Genomic DNA, 12,377 nt, shown 5'->3' with positions numbered 1-12,377 from the left:
CGGCCTGGTTCCTGCAGTGACTGGGTGCTCCCCCACTGCCTTCGGCTGCCAGCAACAGTATCGTGGACACAGGGCCCGTGGGTGCCCTCTGAGGAGCCCAAAACTCCACCCTGGAGCCAAGCAAGTGGCTGCGCTGAAAGAATTCGGGAATGCGCGTGGGTTCGGTGGGTTCTGTGACACGCGGTGGAGGCACCCCGCTGGATGGGGCAGTCTCGGGCTGGGTCTCACCGCGCGGTCACAGTGGCCTTCCAGGGCTGACAGGGAATCCCCCCGTTGAGCTCCAGCAGCTGACAAAACCACCACTCGTGAGTCACTGAAATCCAGACCGTGTGCTCGAAAAGCCCGTTACAAACCGGAAAGCCTGTTCAGACTGTACTTGTTACAACTGTGGGTCGCAGAAGAGACGACTCGCTCCCCCACCTGCTACCGTCCACGGTCAAACGCCCACCTCAAGCAGGTCCTTCCTCAGACCTTGGCTGCCCCCCCCCAGCTCCACCCAGCGCAAGGCCCCTGGGCTGGGGTGACCCTGAAGCCGGGACTAAGCTACTTTATCATATTCTCTAGCCGACAAATTTACAACAGTAGTTTCAACTCCGGCCACGAGGGCCGAGCGGCTATGGGTGTAAGCGCTGCATTCAAACAGAATATCCCTGAGCCTCTGGCTAGCGCTCAGAAAATAACAGCAGCGAGTAGAGGGTCGAAGCATCTCCAGAGGAGACACCGCATGGCAGAAACCGCTGGGTCTGCTTTAAGTAAAATCAACATTTCTTAAAAGATCTTAGAAATCAGAACAAATAAGGGAGCCAGTTTGCTTAAGCTTCCAGAAGTCTATTCTCTGCACCCAGCAAATAGATAAGGCACCCAAGACGGTCCCGCACAGAGATCAGAGCATGACCTGCCGTTCAGTCGCGCAGACACGGCACTCAGCCGAGCTGACAACACAGCAGCCGGGCCAGCGGGACTGTCTCCGGGAGGCGAGGAACCGGGAGGCTAAGTGATAATTCAACACAGAAAACGATGCATTCGATTCCAGCAAGAAGCGCACTTTCTAGGGAGTCTAGCCCACAGGCCCCAAAGCTGCTGGCCTCGGCCCATACACCTCATTCTGCTGGGCCAGCCCCACCACACCCACCACCTTCCCGCCTCTGCCACCCCCTGGTGAAGGCCCCACCACATCCCATCCATCGCGAGATGCCCAGCCCAAACGCCGGCTCCCGTGCCCCAAAGGGCTGGTCTTGCTCGTCCCCAAGGCTCTACTGCTCTTTCTTTCGGCCAGACAGCCCTCGCAACGTCTTCCTTTGGGCCAGTTTTTGAAATGGGCATCTCCCCAGGTCTCCCGAGGGCCGGGTTTCTGTGTGGCCGGTGCAGGTGCCGGCGGAGCGAGTACCGACGTGCGGTGGCAGGCGGCACCTGGCCACCGCGGGAGCCAGCAGGAGCAGAAGGGAGGAAGCCGGGTGGGTGGACGCGCCCGCCCCGCGGGGCCCTGCACACACGCAGAAGCGCTGGCCTGGTGGTTCACTTGTTCCTGCTCCAACCGGGCCCGAGAGAAGCGCAGCCCCAGGGCCACCTGAGAAGAAATCTCCGAGGAGCCTTCCGAGTCGGGCCCCGGGTATGGAAGGATAAGTGAGCATGGGGCAGGGTTACAAGACCTAGGATGCTGGGGGACCCTGCCTGGGCTGGTGCGGCCACCTCTTTCCAGAAACGGGCCTTTGTCCCATGAGAAATGGGGGCTGTGCAGCCAGGGGGAATCTCTGAGCACAAGGCTGGAAGTGGCTGCAGGCTGGCAGGTGACTCCTCACTGTAGATGGGGTGCCCTCCCCTCCCGGGGTGCTGGGCGCCCACACCGCTAGTGTTTCCTTCTGAGCCACAGTCCAAGGAGGCTTCTCCGCTCCGGCCACCACAGTCCCAAGCAGCCTCCCACGGCCCTGGCACCTTCCTGGGAGTGGGAGGCTTCCGCTTTCACTCGGGTGTGCTCGCAGGGCGCAGCCGGCCAGCCCCAGTCAGGGGCCCCCCACGAGAAAGAGCAGACCTTTGAGCAGCCAGGCTGAGCACTCAGAGCACACTTGCTGGGCCTGAAACCAGGGGCTCCGAGGCAGACATAAAAATATATGGCCCCTGGCTGTGAGGAGGAGGCACAGCCACGAATAATGAACTCGGTGGAGGCAGCACTACGTGTCCGCCAGACGTCCCAGCGGCCTTCACCGGGCAGAGCTTCAGACTCCCGCAGCCGAGCAGTCGGTCCAGAGGGACCATCCCTTCCCTAGAGGGTTGCCCCGGCCTGGGAGAGGAAGCACCTCTCTCTGGGATGGGGCCCAGGCAAGGAGCCAGGAGGCAGGTCCTGAGCCGGCTGGGAGAGGCGGGCTTTAAATCGGACTGGGAGATGGACCACATGGCCTGTGGCGCCGCCTCGGAGGACCAGCAGGTGCGTCCCCGGAGCTGAGAGCCCCTCCTCTTCCCTGAAATCCTCCCTGCTGAAATCCTCCTGGGATAAAAGGACGCTCCATGGGTCTTTGTAGCACCTGAGAGGAAATCCCGGTCTGAGTCCCGGCCCCCAGGACAGAGAATGAAAGAGAAGCCAGGCCACCGCGGCCAGGAGGGGCGACTTTCCCTTTCCACCTCGTGGATCACGTCACGCTCATCACAGTCGGGGTGACGGCAAATGTGGCCTGATGACAACTGAGAAAAACGAGGCCACCGCCCCGGGCCCTGGCACTTGGGCCAATTCCCACGAACACGTGGCGTGGATGGGCCGTGTCCGCAGGGCCGCACCCACACGTGAGCCGGGCCCCGGGCCCAGCTCAGCCTGGGGTTAGACCTTCAGGAAAGCGTGACCGTGGTGGGCACTGGCAGCTCATGGGGTCCCCTCTGAGAAACACACCCCCACTAGCTGAAGCACCTCGGTTCTCATCTCTCAGCTTTCCCAGAGAAAATCCCACTGTGGCTCCTACGTCACTAACACCAGACTCCCTAAGAAGTCAATTCTGGGGGGCAGAGGCGCCGAAGTCGTCAGTCTCCCCAGAGGCCCCCCAGCCCCACTTCACAGGTCACCAGGCAGCCCCCACCCGGCGCCTGGAGGGCCCAGGGCCGGCTTATCCTGTGCAGCCCGAGGGGTTAATGGCAGGAAACCTAAACAGCGCTAAGTGTGCAAGCTGAGAGCATAAAGTTATTTTAAAAGAAGAAAGCAGTGGTTGTTACCAACCACCCTGCTCATCCACCTCCGATGGCTTTTGGCGAGCAATTAACAGACGCCACTTCCTCCGGGCTCCCCGCCTGAGGACCGGCCGTTACCTCCGAGTGAATGAGCTGAAGACGCTCGTCTCCACATTTCAAGACACAGACCCCCCCTTGATTTACTACCCTCCAATTCCTTTACAGCCACAAAGTGGTGGAATTCAGGCCAAGCACCCCCTCCCCAGCCTCCCCCACCACCAGATCAAACGCCAGCCAGGTCACCAGGCACAGCCTGCCCGGCCCATTGCTCCCCCATGGCCTGGAGGCCAGTCGGACCCCGGCAGAGTGAGTTTTCTGGGGTTATTTCTGTCTTCACACACGAGTCACGTAAGCCGCCGGGTGCTGCTAGGGAGAATGACTAGGACTTTTGCTCTCCCTGGCCAGGGTGGCAGAGCCACTGTCCTGGGGGCACTCACCTGCTGTGCTCAGCAGCCCTGTCCCCTCCCTTCTTCCTCCCCGGGGCCTCCTCCCAGGTCCCGCTGCACCCTCCGGTCCTGCACACAGAGCACCCTGCGTGAAACGTGCTGGATAAATACCCACCGAAGCATGTTTACCCACCCAGCTTTAGGGCCCGATCCAGCACAAAACCGGGGTGCATGTGCATGAGGAGCCAACAGGAGAAATGGTGGGGTTTTAACCTAGAAGTGTTCCCATCCAAGCTCACAAACAAACTAGTTTCTACAATGCAGTTTGTTCTGTGTCTGAAGGAGATAAGATGATCACGAACCACCAAGCCTCCTGCCAGCCAGTTCTCCAGAGACACCAGGCTGAGAAGTGGACAGAACATGAGGGAAAGCCCCTCCCCCTCGACAGAGGAGGCCGGCAAGGCCCAGGGCCCCTCCACACCTTGGGCACCTGCACGGCACCTGCACGGCATGGCTGAGCACAGGCCTGGCAGACAGCAGGAACTCAGCACATGTCTGAGGAATGGGAACCCGGCGTGACCTCAAGGCTGCAGTGCCGTCGGGGATGTCACGGGCCAGGAGTCGTTTGAAAGATAAGAGCCACGCCTGCCCTTGGCTGACCATGACCAGGACCCGGGACCCCGAATTAAAGGGTGGAGTTTGGAGCTGGGGAGACTGACAGTGAGCACTGGCTGGGTTCTGCCGCTTGTGCTCTTTTAGGCAAGTTCACCCCCAAGTGAGGATAAGAAATGATGTCACCTTTGAGAGGGAGCCGGGAGGGAAGGTGCCCGACCCAACCGCACACAAAGCCAGCCCGGCGAGGCTTCCGCCTGCAAGCGTGAAGCCACGGTGCTCCAATCCAGCCTCTGCTGAGGACATCGGGGCCTGTCCCCGGGCCTCCCTCACCCCCCCGCCCGCGTGCAGACCGAGGACGCGGAGACCGAGGACGCGGGGCCGCTCACCCAGAAGAGCGTTGTGGCCGCTGTCGTCTGGCAGGAAGCGCTGGTCCACGGCACACACCAGCAGGTGGTCGGGCAGGCTGGGCGACTTGGCCCCCACCAGGAGGAAGCCGGCCGGCACCTCGAGGGGCTCACTGGAAATGGAGGCCAGACGCAGGTCCTTGCCTGCCTGGCAGAAGCCTGGAGGAACAGGCAGGGTCAGCGTGCCCAGGGGACGCTCTGGATCCTGTCAGGAACAGCCCTCACTCTGGATGGGGCCGGCCCTGCGTCACTGATTAGGAATGGGAAGGAATTTTCTGTGACAGACACACATCACCTACGTTGTTGTTGACCTTTTAAAAAAAAATCTCCATTTTATTCTACCTAAAATTTAAAGATTATCTTTTATTGTTCTCCTACCACCACCCCTTCGTCCCTAGGCCCGCCCCCCCTCCCCTCCTCTTAGAAGCCCCCTCCAGGTACGAGTGCACGCTAGCTCCGTAAGTATTTTACTCTGTGGACCTGTCCTGCAGGTCACTGGCCGCCCAGCCGCTCTCCAGCCCCAGGTGCTCACAGCAGGATGGGGCAGCTCGACTGAGCTAACGGTTCCCTAGATAACATCCATCACCTTCCCCGCAGCACTGGACTGAGGACGGGAACCATCATTCCCACCGATCAGCTCGGCGGTAAACACCCAGGGCTGCAGATCCGGGTGGGGAAAAGGCATTCTCATTTCAAACCACCCGGGCAGAGACGTGAACCCTGGATCCCCACTGGGGTCTGGCCTGGCCGTCCAGGGAGCAGGCCCGGCAGTGAGCCCGGAGATGCCCAGCAGGTCCCAGGGGATTGCCTAGCACCTGAGGCACAGCCCAGGCCAGGGGAGCAGGACAGGCCCAGGATGCACCTGGCGCGCCCAGCCGCACCTCTGGGCAGTCTCGGGGTCCCCCTGGTGGGAAACACTCACCGTCAGTGGTGCAGCACCCCTCAGGCGGGGGGTGCATCTGGTAGGGGGTGGCAGGGCCGTTGGGCTCCAGGGCACCTTCTCCCTCTTCCTCCTCTTCCTCATTGTCCACTCGGCTCCCGCCTGGACCCAGGGGAGAGGGGTGAAGATTAGGGCCAGCCTGTCCCCGCCCTCGGGGGCCCTCAGGGCCTCTCCTTCAGCATCTCAGTCTCAGGCCCCTCATCACTGAGCAGCAGCTACTCACCCCTCCCTTGGCCCTGACCAGCACGCCCACGCCCGCGTCGGGGCCCTTCTCTGCTACAGGGAAAGACAGCCCCTCAGGTCACAGACCCACACTCGAGTCTGGCCCCCCCGGGCCATTCGGGTGCCCTTCCTCCCTGCCCCCCACATGTCCGCATATGGCCAGGCTTCAAGATGGACATATATCGGGCCTCCCTGGTGGTGCAAGGGGTTAAACACCGCACTATGAAGCAATCCACAGCCTCTGCAGCATGAGTTCGATCCCCAGCCAGGGAGCTACCCACAGGGCGCAGCAGACCTCTCCTGCCTCACCCGCTGCTCCCCTCAGCAGTGGATTTCAGTCAATCTGCCTATTCTGTTCCCTGCTCTGTCTCTGGTGAATCCTCTCACACACACCACCCCCCTGCATCTCTGGCCTGTACCCCAGCTCTTGTATGCATAAATAAATAAATAAATCTTTTTTTTTTTTTTTTTAAAGAAAAGGATATATATCACTGGTTGATGAGACTGAGCCCGAAGCCTGCACGTAGTAGGGGCGTGAAAAATACTTGTGCTGGGTACCCTGGCGAAAGCGACCATCTTCTCAGTGAGGAAGCTGAGGCCTGGCGAGACCCCACAGCCCACAGCTCCCCAGCCACGCGCTTGGGCCCCGCCCCGGGCTCCTGGTGAGGGCGGGTACCAGGTGGGGTCCTCGCCACCCAGAACTGCCGGGTTCAGGAAGCGAGCTGTGAACCCCGATGTTGTTATTTATCCTGAGGGAAGAATGGATGCAGACATTGCCAAAAACACAGACCACCCAAACTTCCCCGAGGTCCCCACACAGCCATTCCAGAGCAGACCAGACAAGTCATGACTTTAGGGAACTTGTCTTACATGAAAGAGCATTTGAGGATTAACAGCAAAGGTGAAACTGGTCAAAAGAGCCAGGAATTGGCCACTGAAAGCCCATCATCACTCCCTGTCACTGCCAAGAAAAAAGCTTCTGGCCTCGGCCCCTGAATCAGCTCCTCAGCCCCTCTCACCTGTGTAGCTGTCCCAGGCACCCAGCGAAATGTCTCAGACAGAAGAGGGGCAGGAAATACCTGCCCGAGGGATCTGAGCACGCCCAGGCCCAGCTCATTTACAGAGAAAGGGGTGAGGAGGGGTCCTGCAAAGGAACTTTCTAGGTGGTTGAAGCATCATCTTTCTAACCTCTTTCAACTTGGATATCTGGGAGAAAAACCTGTCTCCCTGGTCATCTGATCAATAGCGTGCACGTCTACTCATGGCTCAAGGTCATTATCGGCAGCCCCAAGGACACGGCGCCAGGACACAGGTGCTTCCCACTCACTGTCTGTCTCCTGCCTTAGGGCTGGTTTCTTGTTGCTCTCTCTCCTGCTCTCTTCTTCAGCTCACCCCACCCCATCCATCGAGTGGGTTAAGTGATGTAGTGATTTTAAGTTAATGATACAATCATGTGCAGAGATGGGGCTGGGACCAAGGACTCTGCCACTGGGAGGTCACAGTCAGGTTACCTAACCTCTCTACACGTCAGATCCTACATTGCGAGACAAGGTCGTTCCAGAAGGTCACTCTGAGCTGTGACAGCCTGGGAAGGAAGGCCCGCAGAGTGGCGCAGAATATTCCAGATGTCATGTAATCAGGGCAGGGCACCGGGAACGCAGCTCCCAGGGGCCCCCACTGTAAAGGCACTAGGGGACAACAGAGAGGAGAAGATGAACATTCCAAGCCAGCCCAGGCCTCTGACCTTGGGAAGGTCACAGCAGGAAGTGAAAGGAGAATTCCTGGAGGACACAGAGGTGGCACGGAAACGGTAAAAAGATTACCCAGGAAGAACACAAGGGGATGGGGGATAAAGGGAGATTCTCCTTCTGCCTCTTCCTTCCTCCATTAAATGCATGGGGGGGGGGGGCGGTCAGGAGAAGTTGGAGAGGCTGGCCCAGGCCCAGGGCACAGCACAGGTCCCAGTGAAGGTCCAACTTGCCCTTTGACCCCCATGGAGTGGATGGCACGGAAGGCCTTGCAGGAAATCAAGACGGGTCTCGGGCCAGAGCTGCAGAGGCCCCGAGCGGGTGGTAGAGACCCCAACTGTCAGAGAGAAAAGGGAGAGAAAGTCAGAGCATTGGGGGCCTGGGGGGGGGGCACAGGAATGTCTGCCCATTATTCTGCTAAGTGGAAAAGAACAGGAATTCAGACTCTGAAGGGATGAAAGAGGAGGGTCTTAAGCCTCAGAATGCAAAGAAAGAGCTCAAAATCCAGTCACTAAGAAAGCAGGGTAAAGGTCAAAAGGTCTACCCCAGACATTCCAGCCCCTTTGATGGGCTCTGGGAGCAGAAGGAGACTTCCTGGCTCTGAGCAAAGGAAACCAGACAGCCCCCAAGGTCTCGGCGGGACGGAGGGGTCGTGAATGGTGTCAGACAAAACCAGCCAGGCTGGCGGGGGGGGGGGGGGGGGGGGGGGGGGGGGGGAGGGGGGGAGTGGGCGGGGTCTTCATTCTGGATCACAGGCGCCCACGTCCACAGCAGCCTCACCCCACGGCAGATGCTGGCCTTAGTGTTGACACTGGATGTATCTGCTCCCGGGAGAAGAAACTGGGAGAGGTTTTAAGGGGTGGCATTACAGGAATAGACCTGCATCTTGCTTAGTTAATAAAAACTTAGCTCAAAATGCTGGGCTGGTCTTGTTATGCCTTTTGTTGGTCTTCCTTGGAAGAAGAAAAAAAATAAAATGTGTGCCCTGCTAGAAGGGCTGGTCAGACCTCTAACCCTGAAGAGCTGCCGAGGGGGGTCATGCACCTGCACCCCGATCCTAAAAACTCTCTTTAATGTCAGTGTCCAAGGAAGGATGGCATAAGTGTCCCTGACAGACAGACAGACAAAACAAGGTGCAGCCTGGACAAGGCGTCTGCCCCGAGTTTTATGATGCAGAGACAGGGGCTGGAGCCCAGTGCTGAGTTTTGGTGACATTCTGCAGACGTAAAAGCCACTCCCTTTCCACCAATCCCCCTCACTAGAAAAAGAAAACCTCAGAGGATGTCCCTATTCTCTTTGCTGGACAACAGGGGAGACCCAAGAGAACGCCTACTCTGGGTTTCATATCAACACCAGAGGAATGGTAAATATAAGCCTCAAGGCTGCCTGGCAGATGGGGAACTCCCCAGGAGGTAGAATGTTCTAGATGGAGCCTCCCAATTAGAAGCCCGGAGAGGGACTGTAAGGAGCTCTCAGTAGAAGGGCAGGCATTGGGAGCCCAAGCTGGCGCCTCTCCCTCAGGTGAGCACCCACCTGGGCACCTGGGCGCCTCTGTCCAGCACACCCCAGCCTCTGCCCAGTGCCCCCAGAGCGGCCAAAACACAGGCCTCGGCCTCCTGCTCCGTCCTCCGAAACCGCGGGCTCCCATCTTCCCAAGCCCAGGGATTCCGTTGTATTTTACCCCAGTGGGGGTGAAAACACTTCGTAGATTTTAAGGTCCTGCTCAAAAGTACTAAATTATTTATCCTGATTACTGTTCTTCACTAGCCCTTAGCAACAAAGGCTTTGCATACCATAACAAGTTAAGGATAACCACTTAATAGCAACTGACAAAGCCTTTCAGCCAAAAGCACAGCCTGTGAGTCACTCAGGTCGCTTCCAGCTTCCCAACGGCATCGCAGCGCTGACTGCACCGGCCGAATCCTTCGCCTCTGAATCTAGCTGAGGATCCTCCGATCTGGTGGTTTTAGGCCCTGAGCTATTGCCATTTGCAAGGTTAACTGAGTCAGAACACTTTCCAGAGTGACACAGATTAATTCAGTGAAAACATCTATGGGGTCGTGGACATGCCCCCGGCTAGGAAAAGGGACCATCAACTAGACCTGGTGCCCCAACCACATGTCTGTGCAGCCCTCGCAGCCCACCAGCCGCACACCCTCCGAACATGCGCGCACACGCGCACACACGCCCGCAGCCACCCCAACCAGGCCCCGGCGCACTGCACTCTCTCATTTCCTGGTGGGTTCATCAGTGCCTGAAGCTGTGCCCCCACTTCACATCACCCTGCTAAGCCAAGTCTGCTGTAAGTTCAAGACACAAACTGGCATGAACTTCCATAACAGGCCTCCCTGGTGGCCTCGGGGTTAAGTCTCAGCGCTGTCAAAACGACAGCCTGAGTCTGATCCCGGCCAGGGAGCTACCCACAGGGCGCAGCAGACCTCTCCTGTCCCCCGCTGCTCCCCTCAGCAGTGTGTTTCAGCCAGTCTGACTGTTCTGCTCCCCACTGTCTCTGCTGAATTGTCTCACCCCACACCCCCCGCACACACACACACCTCTGGCCTGCCCCCCAGCTCTTCCATGCTAAATAAAGGATTCATTTAAAAAAAAAAAAAAGAAGAACTTCCATAACAGGGACCGTCCCCGGGACAGGTGGCCGGGAGGTTACTTTTGCCATGAAAAGTCACAGCTGTGGGCCTCCCAGGTGGTGCAGCGGTTGAGCGCTGGGTTGTGAAGCTGCCCACAGCCTCTGCAGCGCCGGTTCGATCCCCGGCTGCTCCCCGGCCACCGGAGGAGGGTCCCACATGGCGCGCAGACCTCTCCTGCCGCCCGCTGCTCCCCTCAGCAGTGTCCTTCATCGGTCTGCCTGTTCTGCTCCCCGCTCTGGCTCTGGTGAATTCTCTCACCCTCCCGCGCTTCTGACTGTACCCAGTGCTTGTGTAAATAAATAAATAAATAGATCTTTAAAAAAGAAAAAAAAAAAAAAAGAAAAGCCACAGCTATAAAAAAAACCCAGGCGTTGAACAATCAAACGATACAACTATTTCATTCTCTAGATAACTAAGCAAAGAGCCCCGACGCCTGGGGGTGTGCGTGGAGCCCTGGCACAGGCTCCTCCAGCTTGCTGTGGGTTTTTTTAAGTTTCTGGAGGACTCGCACCGGCTGTCACAGGGACCGTCTAGACTGCTTGGCAAAGACACATGCGTGACTCGCGAGTATGCCGTGGACACAGAGCAAAGAGACACACGCAGAGTCCTGAGTTAGACAATCCCAGCCACCCACCCACACGGAAACCTCACACCTCGGGGTCGGCCCACTGGGCGCAGCCCCACAGCCCCACGCCACCTCCTTCCGAGGAACGACCCCTCGCAGCGTGGCTGGCAGTCACCCCCGGCTCCGCCATGGAAGGACTCGGGGTCACTTTCTCCTCCTAGACTTTCTTTTCTGCACAACTCAGGGTCGCGGAGCAGCAGAGGGCCTCGGGGTGGGGGGAGCCTTGGGGAGCCTGGGGGGACCCGGCGGCGCCTACCTTCCAGCGCCGAGAGCTGCCGCTCGGCTTCCAGGTAGAGCTGGGAGAAGACAGGCCGGGGCACCAGGCTGCTGGAGCGCAGGGAGGCCTCGATGGAGTTGTGCAGCACCTCCTCGAAGCGCGTGGTCTTCAGCTGCCCGGCGTAGGAGTTCCCCATCTTCCGCGGGGCCCGGCACGCTCTGCTCAAAACATCGCAGGGCAGGGGCGGTCAGCAGCCGGGGCGGTCAGCAGCCAGGCCGGCCGGAGCCCGGGCGGGTGGGGCCTGCGGGAGGGGCGGCCGGTGGGCGCAGGGCAGGAAGTCATATAAGTAACAGCCCCAGCCTCCTGGAATGGGCTGCCAGAACTGGGCTCTGGGAGGTGAGCCCACCCCCGACCCCCCAGACAAATGACGCTTTATCTTCCTGGACCTCCAGGGCAGCCCTGCACCCCTCTGCAGACAGGGCGGCGGCTGACCAGCGCCGGCTGGAGAGTGACAGGACGTGGACCCTCACCGGCTCAGGGGCAGGCCGCAGACCCCAATTCCTTTATGATGTTTCCCTTATACAATGAGGAATGACACCTGGACGATCTAGCAATCAGAGAGGAGGCGGAAAAGCCTGTGTGTTGTGGGGGGGAGTCACAGCCACTTCCTTCCCCCAAAAGAACGGCTGTGATTTTATTTTTTTGGTAGCCAGTTGACCAGAATAGAAAACACAGACCAAACTGTCCATCCAGTGGGAGGGTTGAGTCACTGGGTTCTGGCATCTTCGGCGCTGTGGTCAGTGGAGCAAGGACAGAACATTTTCATCCCCCCAGAAGAAGCCTCCTACCCTGTAGTGGCCAGGCCCCAACCCCCCGGGTCCCCTAGCCACAGGTAACCACTGGTTTGCTTTCTGTCTCTGAGGCTTTGCCTCCCCTGGAAACTCCCTAGAATGGAATCACACGGTCTGCAAGGTTGTGTGACTGGCTCAGCACAATGTTCTCAAGACTCGTCTGTGTGTGCAGCTGGACTGGGCTTCGTTGCCATGGAGACATTTTGATATGTCTCCCCAGACTTGATTCCTTCCAGAACTTGGGAAGGGGAGTGATGAAAGCCTATATTTACAAGTTATAATTATTCAAGAAAGCGTTTTTTATTCTTTTTTCACTTGATGTTACAGGTCACCCAATCCTTACACATGCCTTGCATTTGAAACCATTTTGATGGCTGCATCATATTCCACTGATCAAGGTGGAGAGTATCTGCTCAGAATTCTTTCAGATAATGCCTCTGTCAAATCTCTATCTTTAGTTCTTCCCAAGAATCAGCATTTATATTTATTTTCCACTTGTTTTCTCGATTTCTCT

At 58.3% G+C, this 12,377-nt stretch overlaps 1 protein-coding gene across 6 annotated transcripts in view; it reads right to left on the bottom strand.

Annotated features, from left to right (window-relative positions):
- The window catches only part of GREB1 (growth regulating estrogen receptor binding 1), a gene marked incomplete at both ends in the record, with an annotated part of 48,344 nt that extends 37,136 nt beyond the window's left edge, over positions 1–11,208 (bottom strand). For all 6 annotated transcript variants that reach the window (XM_084234380.1, XM_084234383.1, XM_084234379.1 and 3 more), the window contains 3 exons: positions 4,598–4,774; positions 5,538–5,657; positions 11,052–11,208. In XM_084234380.1, the coding sequence (XP_084090506.1) occupies positions 4,598–4,774; positions 5,538–5,657; positions 11,052–11,208 (454 nt within the window). The remainder of the gene's footprint in view (positions 1–4,597; positions 4,775–5,537; positions 5,658–11,051) is intronic.
- Positions 11,209–12,377: the final 1,169 nt, after the last annotated feature.

This window comes from Talpa europaea (assembly GCF_964194135.1).
Source record: "Talpa europaea genome assembly, chromosome: 6".
Taxonomy (NCBI): Eukaryota; Metazoa; Chordata; class Mammalia; order Eulipotyphla; family Talpidae; genus Talpa; species Talpa europaea.
Note: the sequence above shows the minus strand (reverse complement) of the source record. Positions and strands in the feature narration are given on the sequence as shown.